A 21,947-nucleotide genomic window follows, 5' to 3' on the forward strand; every position below is an offset into this window, starting at 1 on the left:
AGTTTCACTACCTATCTTGCAATGAATTGAGTATGTACATGAATGCAAAACACCTTACCTCCACAGATTCTTGTCTTGTATCAAAGGGCAACCGTTGTCACTTGTGGAACTTGAAAGGAACACCAATTTACTGGAGCAAGTAGCAATTTTGGAACAGCCTTTATGCCTGAAAAACTCTCAATTAAGGCAGGAGAAAAAATCAGACTTCATACATGTGAAACAAATGATCAATTTATTTTCTCCAAGTCATTCTCTTTAATAGTCTCAATTTATATTTACTTTTGTGCGGTTATTACTTAATCATTTTCTACTTCACACTAATATTTCTTAGCTAAACACCTATGTATATTTTTTATATAGCAGGTCAAGGACAGAGCCTCTTGACTACCTTTACCTAATATTTTTTATTGTCTAGAACTACAAACATATATTCTATATTACTTCACCTCAATTGTGGAGGGAGGGTTTCCTATCTTGTATAGGAACACGATGCTTAAAGTTATTAAATATTTCCAACTTGCAGCATGTACTATTAGTCAATGAGATTATGATATGAAATAATAACAAAAATAAAAACTATATAGTACATCTTTAACTCAGTTTATTATTTTTGTGGATAAGAGTAAAGCAGGCAGTAGGATTATAAAATCTTATACTATTGCCTTATTCTTCGTCTTTTCTGCCCTCCTTCAGTGCTTTCATGTAGTTTGTCAAATGACTATAATTTAACTAAAAACAGAATAACAGATTGTTCTTTTTAATGGGATTGTACTTTTTAATGGATATTAAAAGTAATATAATTAAAATTCTATTATAACTACCTGAAACTGGTCAGGATGCTGTCTTAAGATGGCAGTGGGTGTTGGATTGCTTCTGTGGGTTGATAGGATTGGTAAGAGCTGTTTATAGAAGTCTTAGCAACAAAAAATCTGAATTCCAGATGTGGGATTGTTACCCATTATGAATTAAAAAGAAGCTGCTACCAAAAAGATGATTACCAGTTAACAAATGTCTCTCTTTAGTCTTCAGTGTTTTTTAATCAGTCACATCCTTCTAAAAATATTTGACAAGGAAACAGGTTTCTTCTTGAAATACTATGTGTATCGTTTGCTGTAAGATAACATTTTAAACATGTTATTGTTATTTCACATGAGCAGGAAACTCTGCAGCATCAGACAGACACGTTGCACCAACAAAACAAAGAAGCAATGGCAGCTTTTAAAAAACAGGTAGCAAAATAAGGCCTTCTCGCTTTGACAATGAGATTTTAAAATATGATGGCATAATAGCAAGTTATCAGTTGGTATTAAAATTTTTTTTGTTGCATATCAATATTAGAATATACAGCTCAAAGAAATCAGGTCTTTCTCTTTCTTCCAGACACAGTATAAAGCCTGTATTTTGACAGTTCCTCTCAGTAAGCCACGCTTTCAGGAATTTTTCATTTTTATTTTTCAAAAAATTCCTAGAGAAGATAATGCTTCTTTTAATCGGTTTTGTTTCCCCCCCCCCCCCCATCTCTTAGTTGGCACGTACTCTTCAAGGTTAGATTCATAAACTATTGTAAAAGAACTGCCATATAACTTATTCTGTTCAACATTTGAAAGTGTGTTTCAGTCTTTCAAATTGGGGTTGTGAGTTTTTTTCTCTATAATATACAATCAGCAAATATGAATGCTGAAAGAACTTGCAGGGAACAGTCATAGGAACTGAAGCTGTTGCATACGGTGATGAAGAATTTTTCACTAATGCTGCATCACAGTCATATCACACACAAAAAAGAAATTAAACAGGTTTTTCTTCCTGAAAAAAATAATTTGTGATTTACAAGGTTGCTGTTTGTGACTCTACGGTAGCTATAGTTAAAGAAAAAAACCTCCAGGAAGTACACTATGCAGGGTAATGTAACTATATTGTCTTGTCAAGTTGCATGAATAAGATTAATCTCATGCGCAGTGTTGATTTGTTTTTTGTTTTTTGTTTTTTTTTTTTGCTACTGACAATCAAGTTACAGGCAAGAATCTTTGCCATGGAGGAAGAAAAGGTACTCTGCATTACAATTATTTGTTACTTGTCATCCAATGAAGCACACAATTTGTATGGCATTATAATTTTCTTATCAAATATGTTCTAAGTATAAACTAAGTATATTACAATTACATTATTTTTCTCAATATGGCCTTTGCAAAATAAATTTCCTTATAGCCTATATTACTTTGGGGTTTTTGTTTATATTCTACAGAACTTTACTTGTGAAATGTCACTTTAAAATCTGCTTATGATAAAAATCAGTTTCGGTAAAAGTGTTCTTTGATAGTTCTATACTGAAGCTATGCAATATTTACTTTGTTTTGGGGGTTTGGTACAAATCATCATGAGCCTTTTACCACGAACTAGTGAAAAATAACGATTTTAACTTGTTTAGTAAAAGAAGATTTTAATAGGGCTTTTACTGACTTACCTGAGCTGATCTCCTAAGGAACTTGAACTAAACTGAAGTAAGATATACTTAAGCATGAATTTATGGGATTTTTCTTAACTACATAAGGTTTTTATGCCAAGCTGAGTGCCTGCTTCCTCTTCTGAATAAAAGATTTGCATTTGATACACTAGGAGCCTGTTTCAGACAGTGAAGTCAATGAATGTCTGCATGCGGACTCTATTGCTTCACTTAAATTTCCTAGTGATTAAGATGCAATGGATGAGTATGCTATATGTTTCCTAAGAACTTGCACAGAAATTTGCAAACTGGTAAAATTGGTTTGAAAGTATATCAAAGTAAACTTGGTTTACCGCATTTATATTATCTGGTTTAGTTATTTTCTTGCTTGCATTTGGAGGTTGGGGTTTTTTTGTTTTTGTTTTGAGACACCCTGTTTGTCCACACCTATGTAGTAGTCCCTGACTTGTATTTTCTGTGACATCTACTGTTTCAGAATTAAACTGTGTGCTGATTATTTTTTTGTTCTCTAAGTGCTTCCATTGAATTGAATAGCACTTTCAGTGCTTTTTAACAAAGTAACTGAAAGAATAAATTAAACTGTAATGCTTCAGGACAGAGTTTGAATACAAAGAATAATTTTTGCTCCAATTTACATTATATGTACTTTTATTCATCAAGGTGGTTTCAGGGGATTGCACAGACAGCACAATGTCAGAAACAACTAGAACACACAGGGGTGGTTGAATGGTTGCATTTGTTTTCCCTGGTGTGTTCTCTGATATCTTCAGAGATATCAGATTCTGCTCTCCATTGTATTGATTGCTGCCCAAGATTCTTACCTGATTTAATTTCACTGAAGTCCTTTGACTTCATTCATATACATATTTAAGGGTGTTTATATCTTTTTATATCAATATAAAAATATAAAATATTTTAGGCTTGCATGTGTTTAGTAATTCTAGTGATAACAGATTATGGTTTAATCTTCCGTGGGTTGGAAAAACTGAGAAAGTTTTTTCTGTGAAGACCCTGCTACAGCAGATAATAAAATGGATTTACCTGATATTTTCTTTGTTATTTAGTATCTTTATTCTAAACTGAAGTAACATTAATTCTGCACTTGTCAGGCTTGTCTCTCCCAGAACAGAAAAATTTTAAACTTGCTGGCTAGTCATAAGTGATGAAAATATACTATCATGTTTTCACTTTTCTTTTTATAGCAATATATATGTACATTTTAAAAATATTTAGCTGAATTTTCACCTGTTTTCATCTATGAATTGTTCTGTCATAGCAGAGTAGTGCTTTATTTTTGTAACATTCTTGTTGATAAATTTGTTGTAAATCATAGAATCATTTAGATTGGAAAAGACCTTTAAGATCCTCAAGTCCACTCGTTAACCCAGGACTGCCAAGTCCACCACTAAACCATGTCCCTAAGCATTTATTCTGCCCAAATCCTGAAGTACCACTTTTGTTGAAAGGGAAAATATCAACTTGCGGTGGAAACAAAAGAAAAAGAAATTGATGGACTGAAAGAAGCCTTAAAAGCGTTACAGGTAAATTACTATTTTTGTTAAATAACTTCCCTTGCTACGCAAGTGTTTTGGTTTTAGGTTTTTTCACTGGTAAGCATAGTTGTTTTAAGAGGGTTTTTAAGGCTGCCTTATTCAATCTTTTTAGTACATGTACATCTCCCTTTCCAACATTGACTTTCTGTTCTAACCTTCAGTGTCAAGACTACTTCAAGTCAGCCTTCCTCCTAAAGTTCTTTTCCTCCAGAAGATCTGCAGACTCAGTAAAAATCCAAATAGCATGTGAAATGTGCATTTTTTCATTTCCATAGTCTTTTTTTCTATTCTTGTCTTCTTATTTCTCAACTGCCTGGAAATACTGGGTTTGGACTTCCAAAGAGAAACAAGAATTTACACTAGGCCTCCGGCTCACAGTGGTACCTGTGTTTTTCATTATTTTCCTTGGTTTCACTAGAAGGTTTCTGTATTTGTTGCTTAATCCATGGCTTTCCAATGCCTGCTTGTCAGTAAAATTGTCAGATAAACACACAATTTACCCTGGTACCACTTGGTTTTATTTCTATATTGTATTTTGTGTTGTTACATGGTGTTGGAGCAGTTGTGACTGTGATTCAGTTACTTGAAATAAAGGAAGACATAGAGATGTAGCTAGTCTTTGGTTTTATTTTAAAGACCAAGGCAGGTATGTTGAAAATGGATTAAAAGAGTAGAACTCAACACAGAAGAGCACTAGCATTGTAATGCATTGCCAGATTTCAGGTATTGCCAGGAACTAATTTTTTTCTACCCCAAACTAAGTGGGATAATAATTCTATTGAAAACAAAATGGTTATAATGGATTATTACCCATTCTTTTGCAACATGTTTGGTTCCAATTAATGTTCTCTTATAATGGGATGCATTTACCTGGTATCAGACTGTTTAATAATTTAGTTAACACTGAAGGTATTTTAGGGGCAAAAGAAATTTATTCCCATGGCCAGCCTCCTGTGCAATAGCTGTAAGGGTTTTGTTGCCTTGATCAAACCTTGGCATAGCACAGATGATGGAGAACATCCCTCCATGGCTTGCTGAGCATAGTATGTGGACAGCAAGGATAATGAAAGATTCCACTGGCTTTTCTTTTGTAAGATAAAACAGAAATTTAAAAAAAAGCTTAATATTAAAAGTTTAATGTTCACACCCCAAATATTTTTGTAGCAGTATAGTTCAGATCTAGGAAATTCTGCTGTGGCTTGAGGAAGCAGGAGGTCGCAATGAATCTGTGGACCCAGAAAAATTTGTTTGGAAATCAGCCTAAAATAAGAGTGAGGAATTTCTAATTTGGTTCTGTAGCCTTATCTATCCAGGAGAGCCAAAATTCTACCTTAAAATTATTGTTTTCTAGGCTTAGATTGTTGGGTTTTTTTCCCTAGAAATAGTATTTTCTGTGTAAGATTTACACACAGGGTTCTTTGACATTTCTTTTTTCCCCCCCTAGACATTGTTGATGTTTCTTTAAACGTTCTAAGAGATATAGAGACTAAAGCTCTTGCAATCTTAAGTATTATACAAGTTAAAATTCTCTGATGTCAGTGGTGTATGAGAAATAGTGTTGATGACTTCAAATGTCAGTCTTATATTATTAAAGCATGCAAGACTGGTACAATGTGTCTTTGTATGCCGCCATTTAGAATATCTACCGAGAATTCTTTTTTCCAACAGGGAACACACTTACATTCCTCTAGGACTTGAGGAATACTTTCATTTCTATCTCTGTTTTCTTCTCTGGTTATTTTTAAGAGTCTAGTTTACAGACTGTAGTCCATTTACATGTTATTTTTCTGATACATCTCAGAAAACACAAGGTTTTATGCATTTTTCAAAACTCCTCTAGTAACAATTTGTGTAAAGAATTTTTACATCATTTAAATATTGAATTGAAATTTTGTAAATTGAATATAATAATAAAAGAAATAGTGTAATCATTAATTCGAACCCAGTATTACTGTATTGGATGGGCAATAAATGCAATTAAATTGTAGGTATGAAAATGCAGATTGACATTAAAAAAACATAGCCACAATTTAATGAATCTCTTGTTCATTTCACAGATTTCAAAATACACTTTACAAAAGAAACTGAACGAAATGGTAAGAAATTAATAAAAGTAAAAAATAAGGAACAGCTTTTAAGAAAAGAGAATATCTGCTTAGAGTATAATGCAAATACTAACCAACTGTTAAGTGATATGTGATAATTATTACAAATAACCAAAAGAGGTGGTACCAGCTTTGAATCTGAAAAACTTTCAAATACAACATCTTCAGATTTTTATAGTGTGATAGCTGCTGTTTAGCATGTGGATTTTTTTCTCCCTGAATTAAAGTACAATTGGTTCATTTGTTGCCTTTCTAGATTAGATTTGAATAAGGTAATTATGTTACTTTTATAACATTTAGCATATTTGTCTCAAAGAAGTAGTAGAGAATTCCAAGCAGTTTTTAGTTTTGTTTTTGAGAAAAACTGATGTTTTCCCTCTCACCCTTTTTTTCACTCTTCAGAATTACTTCTTAACATCAGTTCCCCTGAACAGTTTAGATTTCATCCAGTCCAGCTTACACCCTTTGACACAGAGAATAAATTTATACAGAGTGACAGCAGAGTTGCTCTGAACCCTGTTGTCTGTTTTAGGAAGTGAAAGAGTGAGCTGCAGAACAACTGCTAAGCTTGATTGAATAAATGCTGTGAAAATTCTGCTGCTCAACTGGAAAGAGTAAAGATAATATTGTCAGACCATTACAAACTGTGATTTTAATTAAGAAGCTCAAAAAACTAGCGTCCAGTTTAGCTTTAAGTACCATGACATTTGTACTGAAAGTCATCTTCAACGCTACAGTGGTTTTACACAAAATATGGTGAAATTGAATAATGTGCCCTCTGACCTGGGAGATAAGGCTACAAGTTAAAGATCAAAGGCAACATAAATGTGTTTTATCTTACTTCACTCTTAACTTGTATTTATTCTTAAAATGCATCTGATGTAAAAACATGTTTAAAATATAAAAAAATATTGAACTTACATTTAGGTCATTTTACATATTACCTTCCTTTCATAACTTTCAAGTTCAGTCTTCCATATGAATGAGAATATTTAAATCACAACACCTTTTCTGTAAGCTAGAAATGCATCTGTGCTGCTTGAATATCTTCCTTTCCTTATGTTTATAAACTTTTCAATAATTGATTATTTGACTATTTTTAAAACATTGGGGTACTGTGACTTTGATACAGAGTATTATTAAAAGTGCTATTCAGCGGGGACAAGATATTAGAAATCTTATTTTGCATGTAGCACTAAACATAATATATGGTTTGGCTGTATTTATAGAAGATGGTCTGATATGAAATGATGAAAATAAAAATATGCAAGGTAAACAGAAATTAATTCTTTCCTACAACCTTATGCAGTAGCAGGCTAATACAATTTGAGACCAGATCAAATTCTATCAACTTCACTCTCTGAGTAGTTGCACTGAAATAAAAGGGTGTTCTAGGGATCAAAGTAGTAGTAGCCCATGTAGACTTGCAGTCAGTTATCACAAATAGCAAAATGTTTAAAAGTAAATGGATGAAATTCCAAACCATTAATTTGTTTGAGACCCATTTCTATTTTAGTTTTAAGTTTGTTTAAGACAAATTAGATCATGCCTTGGCCAGTGTTTTGGAAGTAAGCAGGTGTGCTGTTTAGTTTATATCTGGCACTTTAGAAGCCCTGCCATTCAGTAAAGTAGCTTTCGTGTGTGCTGGGGTTGAGCACCCCTTTACTGATGCAGCATTTTTTTCTGGTTTTGTTCCTTTAATTCTGTTTTTTTAGTCTAGTATATGCAGTGTTAGTATTTTGCATATACATCATATTTTAGCATGCTATCCAGTTGAGTTTATGTGAAAACTTCAGTGCTGATATCCGCTATTCCAAAATTCTAGCATATTTTGTTGTTTCATACTGATAGACTGTATAGAGACAAAGAAATAAAGGATTCATTTTTCTTCCATCTTTCCTTTGTTTCCATTGTAAAAGTGTTGATTATTGTGTGTGATGTAGTCACTTTGCACCTCACTGCAAGTGCATAGTAGCACTCATGCAGTCAGGCGGCTACAGGATGATTACTACAAAGCTAGTTGTCTTGACGGAATATGCCTGAATATGGGTTCTGTATTGTGCTATTTTTTTTGCTGCTGAAATAAAGAAATAACTGGAGGAAAATGGCCTTGGTCAGGTCTTGGTTTCCTCCTTCATTAACTTCCTGGCAGGTGATACAATGAAGAATGCTAGAACTCAGGTGTAGCATCTGTTCATGTGTTCCCTTGTTAACTAGCATTGTCTGATCCTGGGCATCTCTGAGAGAGTGAGCATTTAGAGTTATTTGTCTTCTGCAGTACCTAAATCTTAAATATATATCTTGGTGCTAAAATATAAAAAAGACAAGAATGAGATTAAGGCTAGTGTTGGCTCGTTTATAGATCAAATCTTGTGTGCAGTTCAGAAGAGCAAATTTAGAGTGCAAGATATCTGTATAGTCAAAGGAGAGACATCCCCTCTCTACAAGGTGCATCAATATTAGTGAGTAAAGTAGATGGAGTGACTGCCTCTTTGAATGACTGGTAATTAGTCTAATTTCACTTGCTGACTGTTTATATTGTAAACTACGTTTGTGAGATCATTTAATGGAGCTGCAGTCAAGTGATATGAAATGGTCTAGGTTCATTAAACTCTACTACTCCTCAAAAAAGAGGGGAGCTGCATCCAGATAACCCGCATTGTTCTCAGCAGCCTCCTGAACTGTGCCCAGGAGCTGCTTGCATGAGTACTGCTTGGCAAAGGCCAAAATGTGTCAGGGATATTTTTAAAATGGTATAGGCCTTTCCTGAGAGCTTCTCTGCCACCATTTAGTTTTCTAATATAGAAGTAGTGGCCAAATTAATGAAAAATTAATTGCTGTAAAATGTTAAGTAAATGTACTTTTAAATGTTGGTTTTCTCTTAATAATCTAAGATAGGAATGTTATTTTTATTTCCCTTCCATATATTTTAGGAATTTGCCTGTAATTATACTCTGTTGCTTAAAAATACAGTGGGAGGGCAGTGATACAGTATAAATTAAAAATAATTATTTTTAAGTAGAAAAATGGTGGCAACTGAAGGAACTATTGTGGAAAAATCTTCGTATTTTAAAGATTTGCAATTGGTAACCCTTGGCATAATTTTGACATGCTCTTGCCCTAGGTCTCCGTGCCGTTACATCTTTGTTTCTCTGACACTTTCACCTCCCGATTACCACCTTCTGCTTCACTGAGTCACTCTGAGTAGTGGCTCAATTTCCAGAATATCTTTGAGATATGAGCAATTCCCTCTTTGTCTTCCTCCAGTCACCTACCTGACCCTGAGCTATTTCTCTGCTCTAGTTCCACCAAGAAATCATTGTGCCTCAACAAACCATATGGCCACAATCAGTTCCACTCCCCATCCCAGCTTATCTTTATTACTGGTGGAGGGCAGGGCAATAATTCCTGTTCTTGCAGTATCAGACATTAGGAAGAACCACCAAGATTCTGTGGGTCTTACTCCAGCTCCAGGGTCATACCCTCCCTGTCCTACAGTGTCTCCTGGTGTTTCTTGATTGTCTTCTGTGGAAGAATGTTTTCAGACCATTTCACTGTGAGCAGAAGAATCACATGCTCAGGCTTTTATTTTACTGTGCACTAAGCCTGGAGTGCAGCTTGTCATCAAAAATCATATTTAGGCAAGTGGTAAGCTCTTAATAAAACTCTTGAGGATATAGCAGGCTGATTACTTTTCTCACTGGAAAGAGCCCTGGAAAATAACTAAAGTATATTTCTACTTTTCTAGTGAGGAGGAGGGACTAACATTGTCTTGCTGACTTAAGAAAGAAATTGGGAGAAGGCTAAGAAAAATCCATATAAAAGACAGTGCAAAAAAGTCAGATCTTGCCACAACTTGTTTGAGACTCAGATTAGCAGTGCCTCCCTGTTCGTTAATCTCTCAGAATAAATATACCTAAATGACTGTCAGGAAAAACAAATATAACTTTCCCTTTTTTTTTTTTGTTGTTGTTGTTGTTATAATATCTACATCCTAGTGTTAGTTAAGCACAGGTCTTCAACAGTTTACTTATGATTAAGAAAAAGAGGAAGTATACGAGCATTCACAACCTACATTCCTTGTAGTGATTCTGTAAGTGGTGGTGTTTCTTTGCCAATGCTTCCATTATGACTTTCCATTTGCTGTAGTGTATTTAATTTCATACCTTATAAAACATGAGAAATTTGTATTGTATATTCTGTTTTGCTAGCCTTATGTTGGTCATTTCTTTTGATTACTATCAGCTTTTATTATCCTCTGATGCTTGGACATGTATTGCATTTGTTACTGTATGGAAATGGAGCCTTGCAGAAGACAGAGACTGGGCCAGATTTGTCCTTGTGCAACTTGAAATTTACACACAGGAATGAGTTTGGCCCAATTAATTTTAGTTGCTGTGTTACTCTATTGTAGATTATAAATAGATTAGGTGTCTAAATACATGCATATCTTTTCTGAGGGATTAATTTATCGCACTCTCTTCAGAGAAAATTAATTGAAAAATTGACAAAATGATACTTAAAAAGCTATTAACAATAATACAGTATAAAGAGGAACACAAAAAACTTAGTGTATATGAAAAAAATATAATAACTTTTAAAAAAAGTGCACGTGTCACTGAATATAGTTTCCTGTGAACATGTATTTTCAATCACTCCTTCACAATACAAGGGAGAGATTGGTAAAATTCGTTAAATTTATACTTTTTACTTAATGACCATGTGGGTTCATAGCAATAAGATACTGCTTGGGCCAATATGTTAACAGAAATAAAAATACAGTGTTAGATGCTTACAAAAGTAGTTAGAATGTACAAAAGTAGTTAGAATGTGCCCCCCCCTTCCTGATACATAATCTTAAAGTAGAAGTGAATTCATCAAATTTCAAGATGCTACATCTGATAATTGATACTGAGGAATTAATAATTACTCAGTAAAAGGTTACTTACACTTTCCTGGGAAGCACAGGGAATGAATCTGCACTAGTTTCACTAATTTAAATCAGTCACCACCACTCTTTAGAATTAGTTGATGCACTTCTGTGTTTCAGCAAGTATATTGAAAATCTTTATTTAGGTTTGTCAAATGCACAAATTTTCTCTCCTAATTGGCATTGCTCTGTGTCATTTTTAAAAATCCCAGAACTGGAATGGATGAGGCTGCGGGACATCTCTGGAGATGGCTTAGTCTGACCCTGCCCTGCTCAAAGCAGGCTCAGTTAGAGCTGGGTGCACAGAGCCATGTCTAGTCAGGTGTTTTAATATCTGCACAGATAGACTCTGTAGCCTGTCTGTGCTACCTGTTCCAATGTTCGACCACCCATACAATAACTTTTCCCCCCCTCGGGTTTAAGTGAAATTTCCTGTATTTCACTCTGTGTCAGTGGGCACCACTAAGAGGAGTCTGGCTCTGTTGTCTTTATTGCCCCCTCCCCTAGTATGTATACACATTTATCACATCCCCCAGAGTCACCTCTTCTCCAGGCTGAACAGTCACAGCTCCCCCAGCCTCTCTGTGCATGTCAGGTGCTCAAATCCCTTGGTCATCATACTGGCCCTATACTTTGAACAATGCTGTATTGAAAAAAGCCCACTACTTTTGTTTGCATTTGTATTGCAATATGGCGTAACAAGTTTTCCTTGTTAATTAAAACCATGTTATGCTGGAAAGCGTTTAAGACCATAAAGAAAGACAGTACTTTTACTAGTGGCTTTACAAAGCAGACTGAACACTGTTTGCATCAGAAATTGCTTCTGTTATGTAACAGGAGACCATAAACATTTGTAGGCTTTATTTTCATGATGCATGTGCTAGCACTGTTGCCAAAGTTTAAGGAGATCCTACTCTTACCTGCCTCCAGCCACTTACTTGTTTCTGCCCTGTGCTCCTCCGTCAAGGTGCTGAGACAACAAACGGGTTGTGGGAGCTGTGATTTAAGCTATCTAGAGTTTTTAATTGGGCCCCATATTTTGTTGCATTGCTGTGACCTGAGAGCATGATATATTTGGTTTAATACTAGAGAAGGAACAAATAAGCAGCCAGGGCAACGAGGTACAAATATATTGCTGCTGAAGCTGCTGTATCGTTTTGAATCTGCAGCCAAAGATGTGGGCAGGTACAGCCCCAATCTGAATAACTGAGGTAGGGTGGGAACTGCATTAAACTGCATGGACATCATACATCAAAGGAATATGAGAATGTAATGCTGTACTGAGTGGTAGCACAGGAGGATGAGTGTAAACCACAGGCAGCATTAGCATGTTAGGCTATGTTCACAGTACAATGGCAGATTAAATAACGTGTTTACATCACATAACAAAGGAAAACTTGACACCAGGATTTGAAAACAGTTAATACAATACTGCAGATGTTTACATGAAAGTTCTCCTAAATACATGGGACAACTTAATGAAATATGCTAAAGTGCTTTTTTTTGATAATCTAACACACAGGTGAAGGTCTTTGGTATGGGGTGCTATTTGGAAATGGGAATTGATCATTAGATATGAAATAGACAACTGAGATATTGTGTCTCAGCATGTATGCTATTACATTAAAAAGCATTGGGAGAGTTGATTTATACATACGAGTTACTGTCGTTAAGCAGGTGCTTCATTTATGTTTCTAACAGGATCAAAAATTACAGATGCACTTAACAGCAAAAGAGGAGCATCATAAGAAACTGAATGAAGTTGAGAGGTGTTATGCCACTCTTGCGTGTCAGTTTGGAATCATAAAAGGTGTTCATGGAAAACTAGAGCACAGTGGTATGTATGTCTTAAATGTCCTCCAGCATTTGTTTTTGCTGTGTATCGAAAACTCCGAGTTGGAGAAACCTGACAATTCAGAAAAAACATCAGCTCCCCTGTGCCAAGCATCAAATAGAACAACTGACAATTACTGTACCTCAGTAGCTTCCTCAGTGTTTCTTTCTGTGACAATGCCAGGTTAAGCAGCACAGGCCCTGTACCTCTTCTGCAATTTGTTGATACACTACTGCAGTTGTGTGTGTGACTGCATATAAATTATAGCAAGGAGCTGATTTGTGTTCAAAACAATCCAGCAGCAGACCCACCCTTTTAAAAAAAAATAAATTACACTTAATTTGGATCAGTTTCCTGTTGCCATTCAGCATAATCAACTTAAACAGCTGTACCAGCTCAAATGAGAGGTTGAAAGTAAAGGAATTAGCAAATAGTGGAAAATAAAGCCTTTTAAAAGTAGGTTTAATATTGCAAAATGGACAGAAAACATTAATGAAATAATAAAAATTGTTTTCTTGTACACAAATATAACATCTTAAAACCAGTAAATTAATAGGGTGGTATGAGTAATTTTATGCAGTTATCATTGTTATGTAGATTCTCACTACGTCTATTTAAGCTTTACACATCTTTACCATATCCCCATTCATGTGATGAAACATAACAGAATTATTTGTGAAACTACTAATACACAGAAATATTATTCCACGTACTTTTATATAAATATATATTTTTATCTGTAAAATAAAAGTACCTCATTTAAATGAAGTTTTGTACCTATTAATTTGAGAGAGAAATCTTTGTTTCTCATAACAAAGTAAAAGATTTCTATGCAAACATCACAGTGTATGTGTAGAATATGGACTTGCAGATTGTTTTGTGTGCCTGAAGTTTTCATCCGTGTAAACACATACACAGCATGTAAATAAAAATAAGTATTGTTTTTTCAAGGAAAGGGAGAAGTATTTGTATATTTCAAAACAAACAAACAAAAACCTGCAAGCAAACAAAAAACCTCACAGCCCAAAACACCAACACATTCTCAAATACCAGAGCTTGTAAGTTTGGGTTTTCTCTGCCTGAAATCAAATATCTTTTCAGGTAAGTTTGAATAACTTGGTAACATGTTCTATGTCTATTTGTGATGTATCAATACCTCGATACCTTTTTGTATTCCATTTTTTAAAATAGGCTAATATTTAATATTAAAAATAACAGAAAACATTCCTGTGTTTTCCTTTTTATTTATATTGGGTGCGACTCTTCTATACAGAAAAGTCTTCTTGCAATTTCATGGAGAAATAATATTTACTTTCAGTATTTACACTATTTGAAGCATATATAAATGCTTTTTGCCATGTTTCTACTTATATTTATGAGTAATTTCAAAATCAACCTCTAGACAAGATTAAATATGTTACAAACTTCTATTCCAGAAGCCAATCTATTCACCAGTTTTACTCCAGTGTGTCTTTTACTGCAGAAAGAATTCGATTTGCATTGCAGTAAGATATGCAATGGGCATGTAGGTAACTTGTAAATTCTGAACAAGAAACTGCAGTCAGTGGAAAAGTCAGGCAGAAAATCTACAAGCCGTTTTTTATGTAAATTGTTTAAATCTGTAAACTGTTGTTCTTTATCTGCTGTATTAAAGCAGTACGTAGGGAAACAAGAAAGTGAAAATTGATGTTTTAACAGTGCTGTATGGGAAAATACCACAATTTGTTGTAAATCTAAAACTTTATTGCCTAACCAATGTCCCAGTATTAGTATTTTAAAGCTAGAGAGTGAACATGACTCTTGTTGAAAGACACAATTTTACCACATTTTGTTTGCTTGTTTCCGTGGGGTTTTTTCTAAGTTGTATCAGAAGATATGTGTTACATTCTTAAGTATTTTCATTTGTTAAGCACAAATTCACACATAAAACTGCAAAACTGCTTATTGCATTGTAAGCCTGTCGTCCATCGTTTTCCATGACACTTATCATCTTTAACAGAAAAGGAAAGGACTTTCTGGGTGTGATGGAGTGTCTAGAGTTCTTTATTCAAGTGTTGTGCCAGAAGCTTTTTGAGAAAAAAAAAGAAAAAAGATTAGGACTGAATGAAGAGGAAACAGGGAATAGAAAAGGCTGAAGAGAGACCTGAGAGGATTAAAATACTAAGGTTGAATAGAGGTGACTGAAAAAGTACAGGGACCAGTGAATATCTTCAGCTTTTCATTGTGAAACTTCCAGCAATTTTCCAGTAATATCTTGGCCTCAATAAAGTCTAAGAGAGAATTCCCTTCCCTTTTAAAAGGGGCAGAGATTATTCCTAGAGTTTTCTTCTCCATTATCCTCTGCTGTTTGCAGTCTTCCATGTCCTGTATGCATATAACTCTGTACATCTGTTAACTCAGTTATGTGAATTTCTGTGCTGCGTTATGTTCTGTGTTCCTCTGAAAGTAAACTCATCAGAAAATTTCAAGCAAAGCTTTAGTTAAACAAAACTAAGATTAAAAGTTCACAGATAAATGATCTTAATAAAGCGACATCAAATGACACTAAAAATTAAATTACAAATAAATTTTAAAAAAGGCAGACCAACATACTGAAAAGTCATTTGACGTATAGAACAACTGGTACCACCTGTGTCATCCTCCAGTGTAGTATCACACTGTACAGAGAAAGTAGTTGAGTCATATTTTCAGTCGTCTTCTTTCCATAAAGATGTTTAATTATTTTATAAATTTGATACACATACATTGCAGTTATAAAATATTCATTCAAATATGAAACTATTTATTTACCTGTTTTATCTTCTGTTTTAAGTACAGGAAGCAGTACAGCTTAATAAGAAGCTAACATCAGTGAATAAAAGACAAGAGACTGAAATAAGTAATCTGAAGGAAGTAAGTATAGTATGCATTTCTGAATGTATATCTGGGATTCTTTGGGACTTCTACAAGCTACCGTAGAATAGAAGTAGTGGACAAGCAGCAGAACTGTTCTTCTTTCTATAACTAATGGCTACATTGGGCTATGCTTCCTTGTTGTGCACAGATACTTCAGATGAATGACAATTAAAATTGGAGCAGCTCTGAGTAATTTCTGTAACTTGGGAATTTTTATTTACCTTATAGTGTCCTACTTATTTCTTGTTAATTATTAGCAGCCTCTCTTACTCTGCTGCGCTGTGTTCTCATTGCTTCTCCCATCTCATATGGAAAGGTAGCAATGGTGTTTCAGTTTAGTCAAAGAGGGATAGAACATTGAAGAGTAGTTGTCATAGAAGCAAGCAGGTAGCTTGAATGTAGGATAAAAAGTGTAACTGAATGTTCATCAGAAATGGGAGAATTTTGTGACAGGGGAACTGAGACATTAGCTAACAGTGATACTATGGACAAAGAAGTTGCCTGGCCATTAAGCTCTTTTCTGCCCTTTTCTATTCAGAAACTGGTATTTGCCAGGTACGCTTCTGAGTTGCACTCTTAAGCATATGTAATGGTGGGAAGAATAAAGTTCTCATTTCCCTTTGAACTGTTTAAGTGTTAACAGGAGAAAAGCAAAGGGACCCTCTGACGTCAAAATTGTCCTGTAAACTCAGTATCTTTCCATACCACATCTTTTTCACGTCTCCTTATCTTTATATTTTACTTTTTTTTCCCGTTTGATTCTCTCAGGATTTTAGGTAGGGAACAAATGCATGATTGTTCTCAGCTTCTTGGCCTAATGTTAATCCCCAGCTTCTGGATGAACTGTTTGGACTACCATGGAATCTGCAAATTTTTTTTAATTTCTTGCAAAACAAAAAGGGGAAGGGGAGATAATTTGTAAATGAGGAAAAGAGACTATGACTATTTTATATTTGGGTTAAATTGATCAAAAATTGGATTTTTATGTGCCATTTTTGTGCCTGAAAAATGAGATTTGAAGGTACAGAAGTACTTGAAAATTCTTCAGAAGTACTTGAAAATTCTTCTTGAAACTAGTGTTGTTTTCTTTACTCTAAGAGCATACAGCCTCTTATTGTTAAAGGTTCTTTGGAGTATGATGCCTCTAGAAGCCTGACTTAAAATTAACTTTTATCTTGAAATAGAGACAGTTTAGGATTGTTTCATTCTTACTTTCTTTAGTGCTTTGCTTAGTTTTTATATTTAATATGTGAAAATATTCTAGCTACAGTAAAGAATAATCAGGAATTCAATCCAGATTTGTTCACTTATGTACTAGAATATAACATGGCAAACCTCAGTGTCGAAAAGGTAAGTTTTGAAGTGACTGGTCTCAAAGATTTCAGAACTCTACCATCATATAAGCAGACTAAGAAACACAATAACAGTAAAGCAGAACAGTGGAATAAGTCTCATTTTCTAAATCACAGGTTATATGGCTTTTAGAGATTTTTATTTAGCTGTATAACTCAAATGATAGGTTATATGTATTATATATAAAAAACTATATATATTTATCTGAAATATTTGATGGATGGAAGAGCAACAGCAAGATACTGGAAGTTGTCGGTGATAACAACTTTCCTCTATAGAAAAGCTGTATTTGTTGGAATGCTAATAACATCATAGCCATGAAAGTCTGAGGGCAACTTTGTCTTGTGTACATAGGGTACACTTCAACTGTACAATTAATTTTTAAAAGGATAAATAATTTTTATGTGACAAAAAGAGGGACATTCATTTAAAATGCAGGATATCTTCTATTGTAATATATTGTGAATATAAAAATTTAGGAGGTTTAGAAATTTTTAAGCATCACAGTAAATTAGATTTGTTGATTTTTGTTAAGAAACCAAGAATAATTAATTACTTGGAATTCTCTGAGGGTAAGTAATTTGAGAGGTAAGAAAAAAATTTTACGTGGTAAAATTTGTGAGTAACAGAGGTGCATAAGAGAGACTGATAGTGATTTATGTACCCCAGTAATCAAATATATTGCTTGATCCATTATTTCTTTTCAGCTATACTCCTGATTCTTATGGTCATGGGTGATGCATTTTAAATAAAATACTTTTAAATAAGCAGAAGAAGGGGCCAACTGAAACTTAATCTGGCTTCCTCAATTCACCAGGAAATGCCTTTATCATGGTTGTTTCTGAATTTTTTATTGGTTGTTTAGTATTTGACCATCCTATTCTGAATGATGGCAGAAAACTGAACTGGAATTTAATTTCTTAGCATTTTAATATTCATGTAGTGCCACAGAACTTTGCTGTGGCAATGCCTTATTTTGCAAAAAAAAGTGAGGCTTTTTTTTATTTGCAAATATGGTTTTATAAATAAAAGTTTTATATAATAGAAAGACATGCCTTTTTCCTCAAAACACAGAATTTCTGTAAAAACAGTTAAAAATGAACAATAGAGTAAAAAATACAGCCCCTTTTCAATATTCCCTATTTCAAGTTTGCTTTTAAACATTTCTGGAAAGTTATGTAGTGAGAGAGTGCATTTCTGAACTGTATCTGTAATGGCACGTGTTAGTTCAGTACAACTTCTGTTTGTGAGGGGCTGTGGGCTCGTGTTTTGGGTCACTGCAAAAGAATAGAGAAAATGTGCTTGAACCAAGTAAGTAGCGTCCTGAGCTAGTTGCATTTCATTGTGGTTACCTTGTAATGAGCCTAACCATTGCAAAAGTGAGCTTAGAGCAGTCAAGTGTTTTCCCTTGTTGGGGAATGTATCTGTTGCAGAGCTGAAGGGACCTACAAGAGGTACAAAGCAATGAGAAAACTTTTGATATTTAGAGAGTTTGAAAGAGGGATTACCAATTGGTTTTCACTTGCTACGTAACTGAAAGAAGTCAGCACAAGTTGGAACAGCTTGGAAAGCTGGGTTTATCTGCCTTGGAGACTTGACTGACCTCTAACAGCTCTGACAACTTGTGGGTTCAAACTTCTTTCCTGTATAGACTCAGTGCTGGAGTGGGAATGACTATCCATAGTACGAAAATCTTGATTTGGCTGTCAGCTCTTATCACAGCCATTACTTTGACTCAGACCAGGATGATCTCACACATTTGTTCTTAAAGGGAATATAAAGTTAGTGAATGCTGTTCAGCATTTATGGATAAAAATAATCTCCAATTGTAATGAAATTACAAGTATGTGATGGGTATGTTTAAACATATACAACAGTAAAACCTGGGTTAAGCTGAGGTCCAGGCTGCACCGGTTTAGTCTTCTGGGATTTGTGGAAAAAATATTATTTAGAGAGGTTGTAGTTTTCTCTTGACATTGCCCGCTTACAAGTCCAGTTCCTAAGTCTTATCATAACACACTGTGGCATAACCTCCTTTTCAGCAACATTTATTTTAGGATTTGAACATTGAGATATTCAGTGTGGTGGCATTCTTTTCAATCACTATGAAAATGCTTGCAATGAAATCTGGCCAAGGAAAACGTGTCTTTCATTCTGCTGCTTAAAAAGAGAGTTATGTTGCTCAAGGCCTGAAAGATTACAAGACAATTGCACCAATCTAAGAAGGGAGTGAAAAGATAGAGTTGTGATTTTGGATACAGTTAAAGTTTGTGTACGATATCAGCACTGTTCTGGGAAATGGTTACATCTGCCTGCGCTGGCTGCTTTTCCAGTCCCATACCACCTCTTCAAGCTGGCAAATGTGTTTGTGCGGCCTTGAGGGAAAGCAGCATGAAAACTTTGTATTGATCAAAACTACATTTTACCAAATGAAAGGGGAAGTTTTAGCTTATGTTAACTGGCAAAAGGAGAACACGTTTAAGGAGCAGGACTGTTTCTTTTGTGACACTCTTGACTTGTGCTGACTTGAAGTGTTTCTGAAACCATGTCCCTAAGCGTTGGCTGCTAGCAACACATCAAAGGAAAAGGTTTAAAGCCTTATCATTCTTTCTTAGCATTCCCCCAAACCTGATAAAATTATTTTCCAGATTCAATTTAATTTATAGGGTTCTGAATACTACCGGTAATCTTATTAATGACAGAAAGCTACTAGGAAAAGAAGCAAAGCCTCTGGGGGCAAAATTTTTTTTTCATTTCAGAATACAAGAAAATATACCTATGTATGTATAAAATGATTTTGTGTTATTTTCAGAGCTACATAGTTTCTGCTTTCACTCACCATAGAAAACCTTCCCGTTATTTTTTGTGGTCGGGTTTGTGTTGGTTCTTTTAGGATTTGTGTTGGTTTCTGGTTGTTTGTTGGGTTTGTTTTTTTCTGCCTACAGCTTTGCTAGATAAGCAGATCTGTGTTTGATTGCAGATGTATTATATATATATTCACCTGCTATATACAAAGAAGAAAATCCAGTCATTTTTTCTACCTCAAGGGCATGATTTACTTAGTGTGACATGTTCTTTCTCCACAACAAAATAAGTAATAAGATTTTTATGCACACAATAAACTCTGAGTTTTGGAAAATATATGATATCAGATCCCATAGTGGGCTTTTGCACCTGCTTGTGTAGCACACAACCTGTTAGCTGTGTTCTATATACCATCAATGTAGTTCTCTGTAAAGGTTGGCACAGTGCAGCTTTTTGCTTTTACAAAGTTAAAATTGCTTGAACCTCCTGCCCCTTAAATGTAGGAACTCTCCTTGCATATTTCATCACAGAGCTTTCCAGTAAAAACACTACAACTAATACATGTTTTCATGGCAGAAGATGGAAAAAGCTTTACTAGCTTGCACAATATCACAATTCTAAAGCTTTGCTGTCTTTGGGTTCTACAGTTGATTGTGCAATCCCACTTAGTACTTACTAGATCATTTTAGATTTATTTATGCCTAAAATACATAAGAAATGCAGCCTCTAGAAAAAAAAAAAAAAAAACAAAAAAAAAGATTTATTTAAAAGTAGTACCTGTGCTTCTATTTTCTGTAAAACTTTACATTTGTAAATTTAAAATACAATGTAATCTTCCCTATTTCTTTGTACTGTTATATGATTTTGTCCAGAACAGTTAAACCATTGGTCTGTGATAAGATGGAATTCCAGTTTTGTGAAGAAAAGTTAAACAGACTGGACTTAGTTGTTAGATAAAACTATTACCATTCTGAATGCTTGGTTCACCACTATGGCATCATGAAGAATTCTTGATACTATCTGTGAACAGCATTCATAACCTCTGCGATTTGTCTAAGTAAACGTCAGAGCGCTCAAGGAGAGAGCGATATTAAACAGACTACCTCGTACTAGAATGGGAGGGGTGGGGGAGAACAGGGCACAATATTTATGACTCCAGGAACTATAAGTTGTAATTTAATGAGATCAAAGCATTTGCTGTTTATTTGCTCCACTAGGAGCTTGGAATAAACCAGTTAGAAAACAGATACCAAAAAAAAAAAAAAAAAAAGAAGGCACGATATTTAAAAGATAATAAAGACTATAAAATCAAAGGCATATTTTAGATGGAAAATCATGTCATAGAAGCCTCTAATATAAAATTAATTTAGCATTCTCCTGAGATTAAGTAATTAATGTTTCAGGAAAAGCAAAGATCCTGCAGATTTATAGCCAGTTCCTGTTTTTACCAGATAGTCACTGTTCTTCCTTTTTTCCTCCTGATTCCCAGGAACATGCACAGTAGTTATAATAGGTACTTTATTCCTATTGTATATCTCTGTGTAGGAGGTTTTACCAATAGGAACTCAACATCCACTCCTAATAGACTTCTTGGAAGAGAAAATAACAAAATGCTTAAGTATGATGAATACTTCAAACAGAGTAAAATTAGCACAATAATGTTTCATCTCTGAAAAGAAACTTTTAGCTACGTGTGACAAGTTTAAAGTTTAGCAAGTCAGTCTTATGAATTTCAGTTCCTCCAATTTATTCTGTTGTTTCCATACATTATTTAGAAGTAGGGCATGACTCAGGATAGTTTAAAAGATTTGTCTTTGTTTTGAATTGCAATGCCTATACTGGGTGAACTATTTATATGTGTTTCCTGTGTTAAGGAACTGAAGAAAGTAACTGCAGACTTGATAAGGTCCAAGGTCACATCTCAGTACAGGGTGGGAGAAGAAAACATCAATCTTGCAGCAAAGGAAAAACAGTTTCAAGAACTGCAACAAAAGATCAGAATGGTATTTTG

At 34.6% G+C, this 21,947-nt stretch overlaps 1 protein-coding gene across 1 annotated transcript in view; it reads left to right on the top strand.

Annotated features, from left to right (window-relative positions):
- CCDC73 (coiled-coil domain containing 73) overlaps window positions 1–21,947 on the top strand; it is a 57,563-nt gene that overhangs the window by 13,029 nt on the left and 22,587 nt on the right. Inside the window, exons 3-9 of the mRNA XM_037401657.1 lie at window positions 1,158–1,229; window positions 2,009–2,044; window positions 3,928–4,002; window positions 6,072–6,110; window positions 12,751–12,886; window positions 15,696–15,775; window positions 21,811–21,939. Coding sequence (XP_037257554.1) covers window positions 1,158–1,229; window positions 2,009–2,044; window positions 3,928–4,002; window positions 6,072–6,110; window positions 12,751–12,886; window positions 15,696–15,775; window positions 21,811–21,939 — 567 coding nt within the window. The remainder of the gene's footprint in view (window positions 1–1,157; window positions 1,230–2,008; window positions 2,045–3,927; window positions 4,003–6,071; window positions 6,111–12,750; window positions 12,887–15,695; window positions 15,776–21,810; window positions 21,940–21,947) is intronic.

This window comes from Falco rusticolus, chromosome 10 (assembly GCF_015220075.1).
Source record: "Falco rusticolus isolate bFalRus1 chromosome 10, bFalRus1.pri, whole genome shotgun sequence".
Taxonomy (NCBI): domain Eukaryota; kingdom Metazoa; phylum Chordata; class Aves; order Falconiformes; family Falconidae; genus Falco; species Falco rusticolus.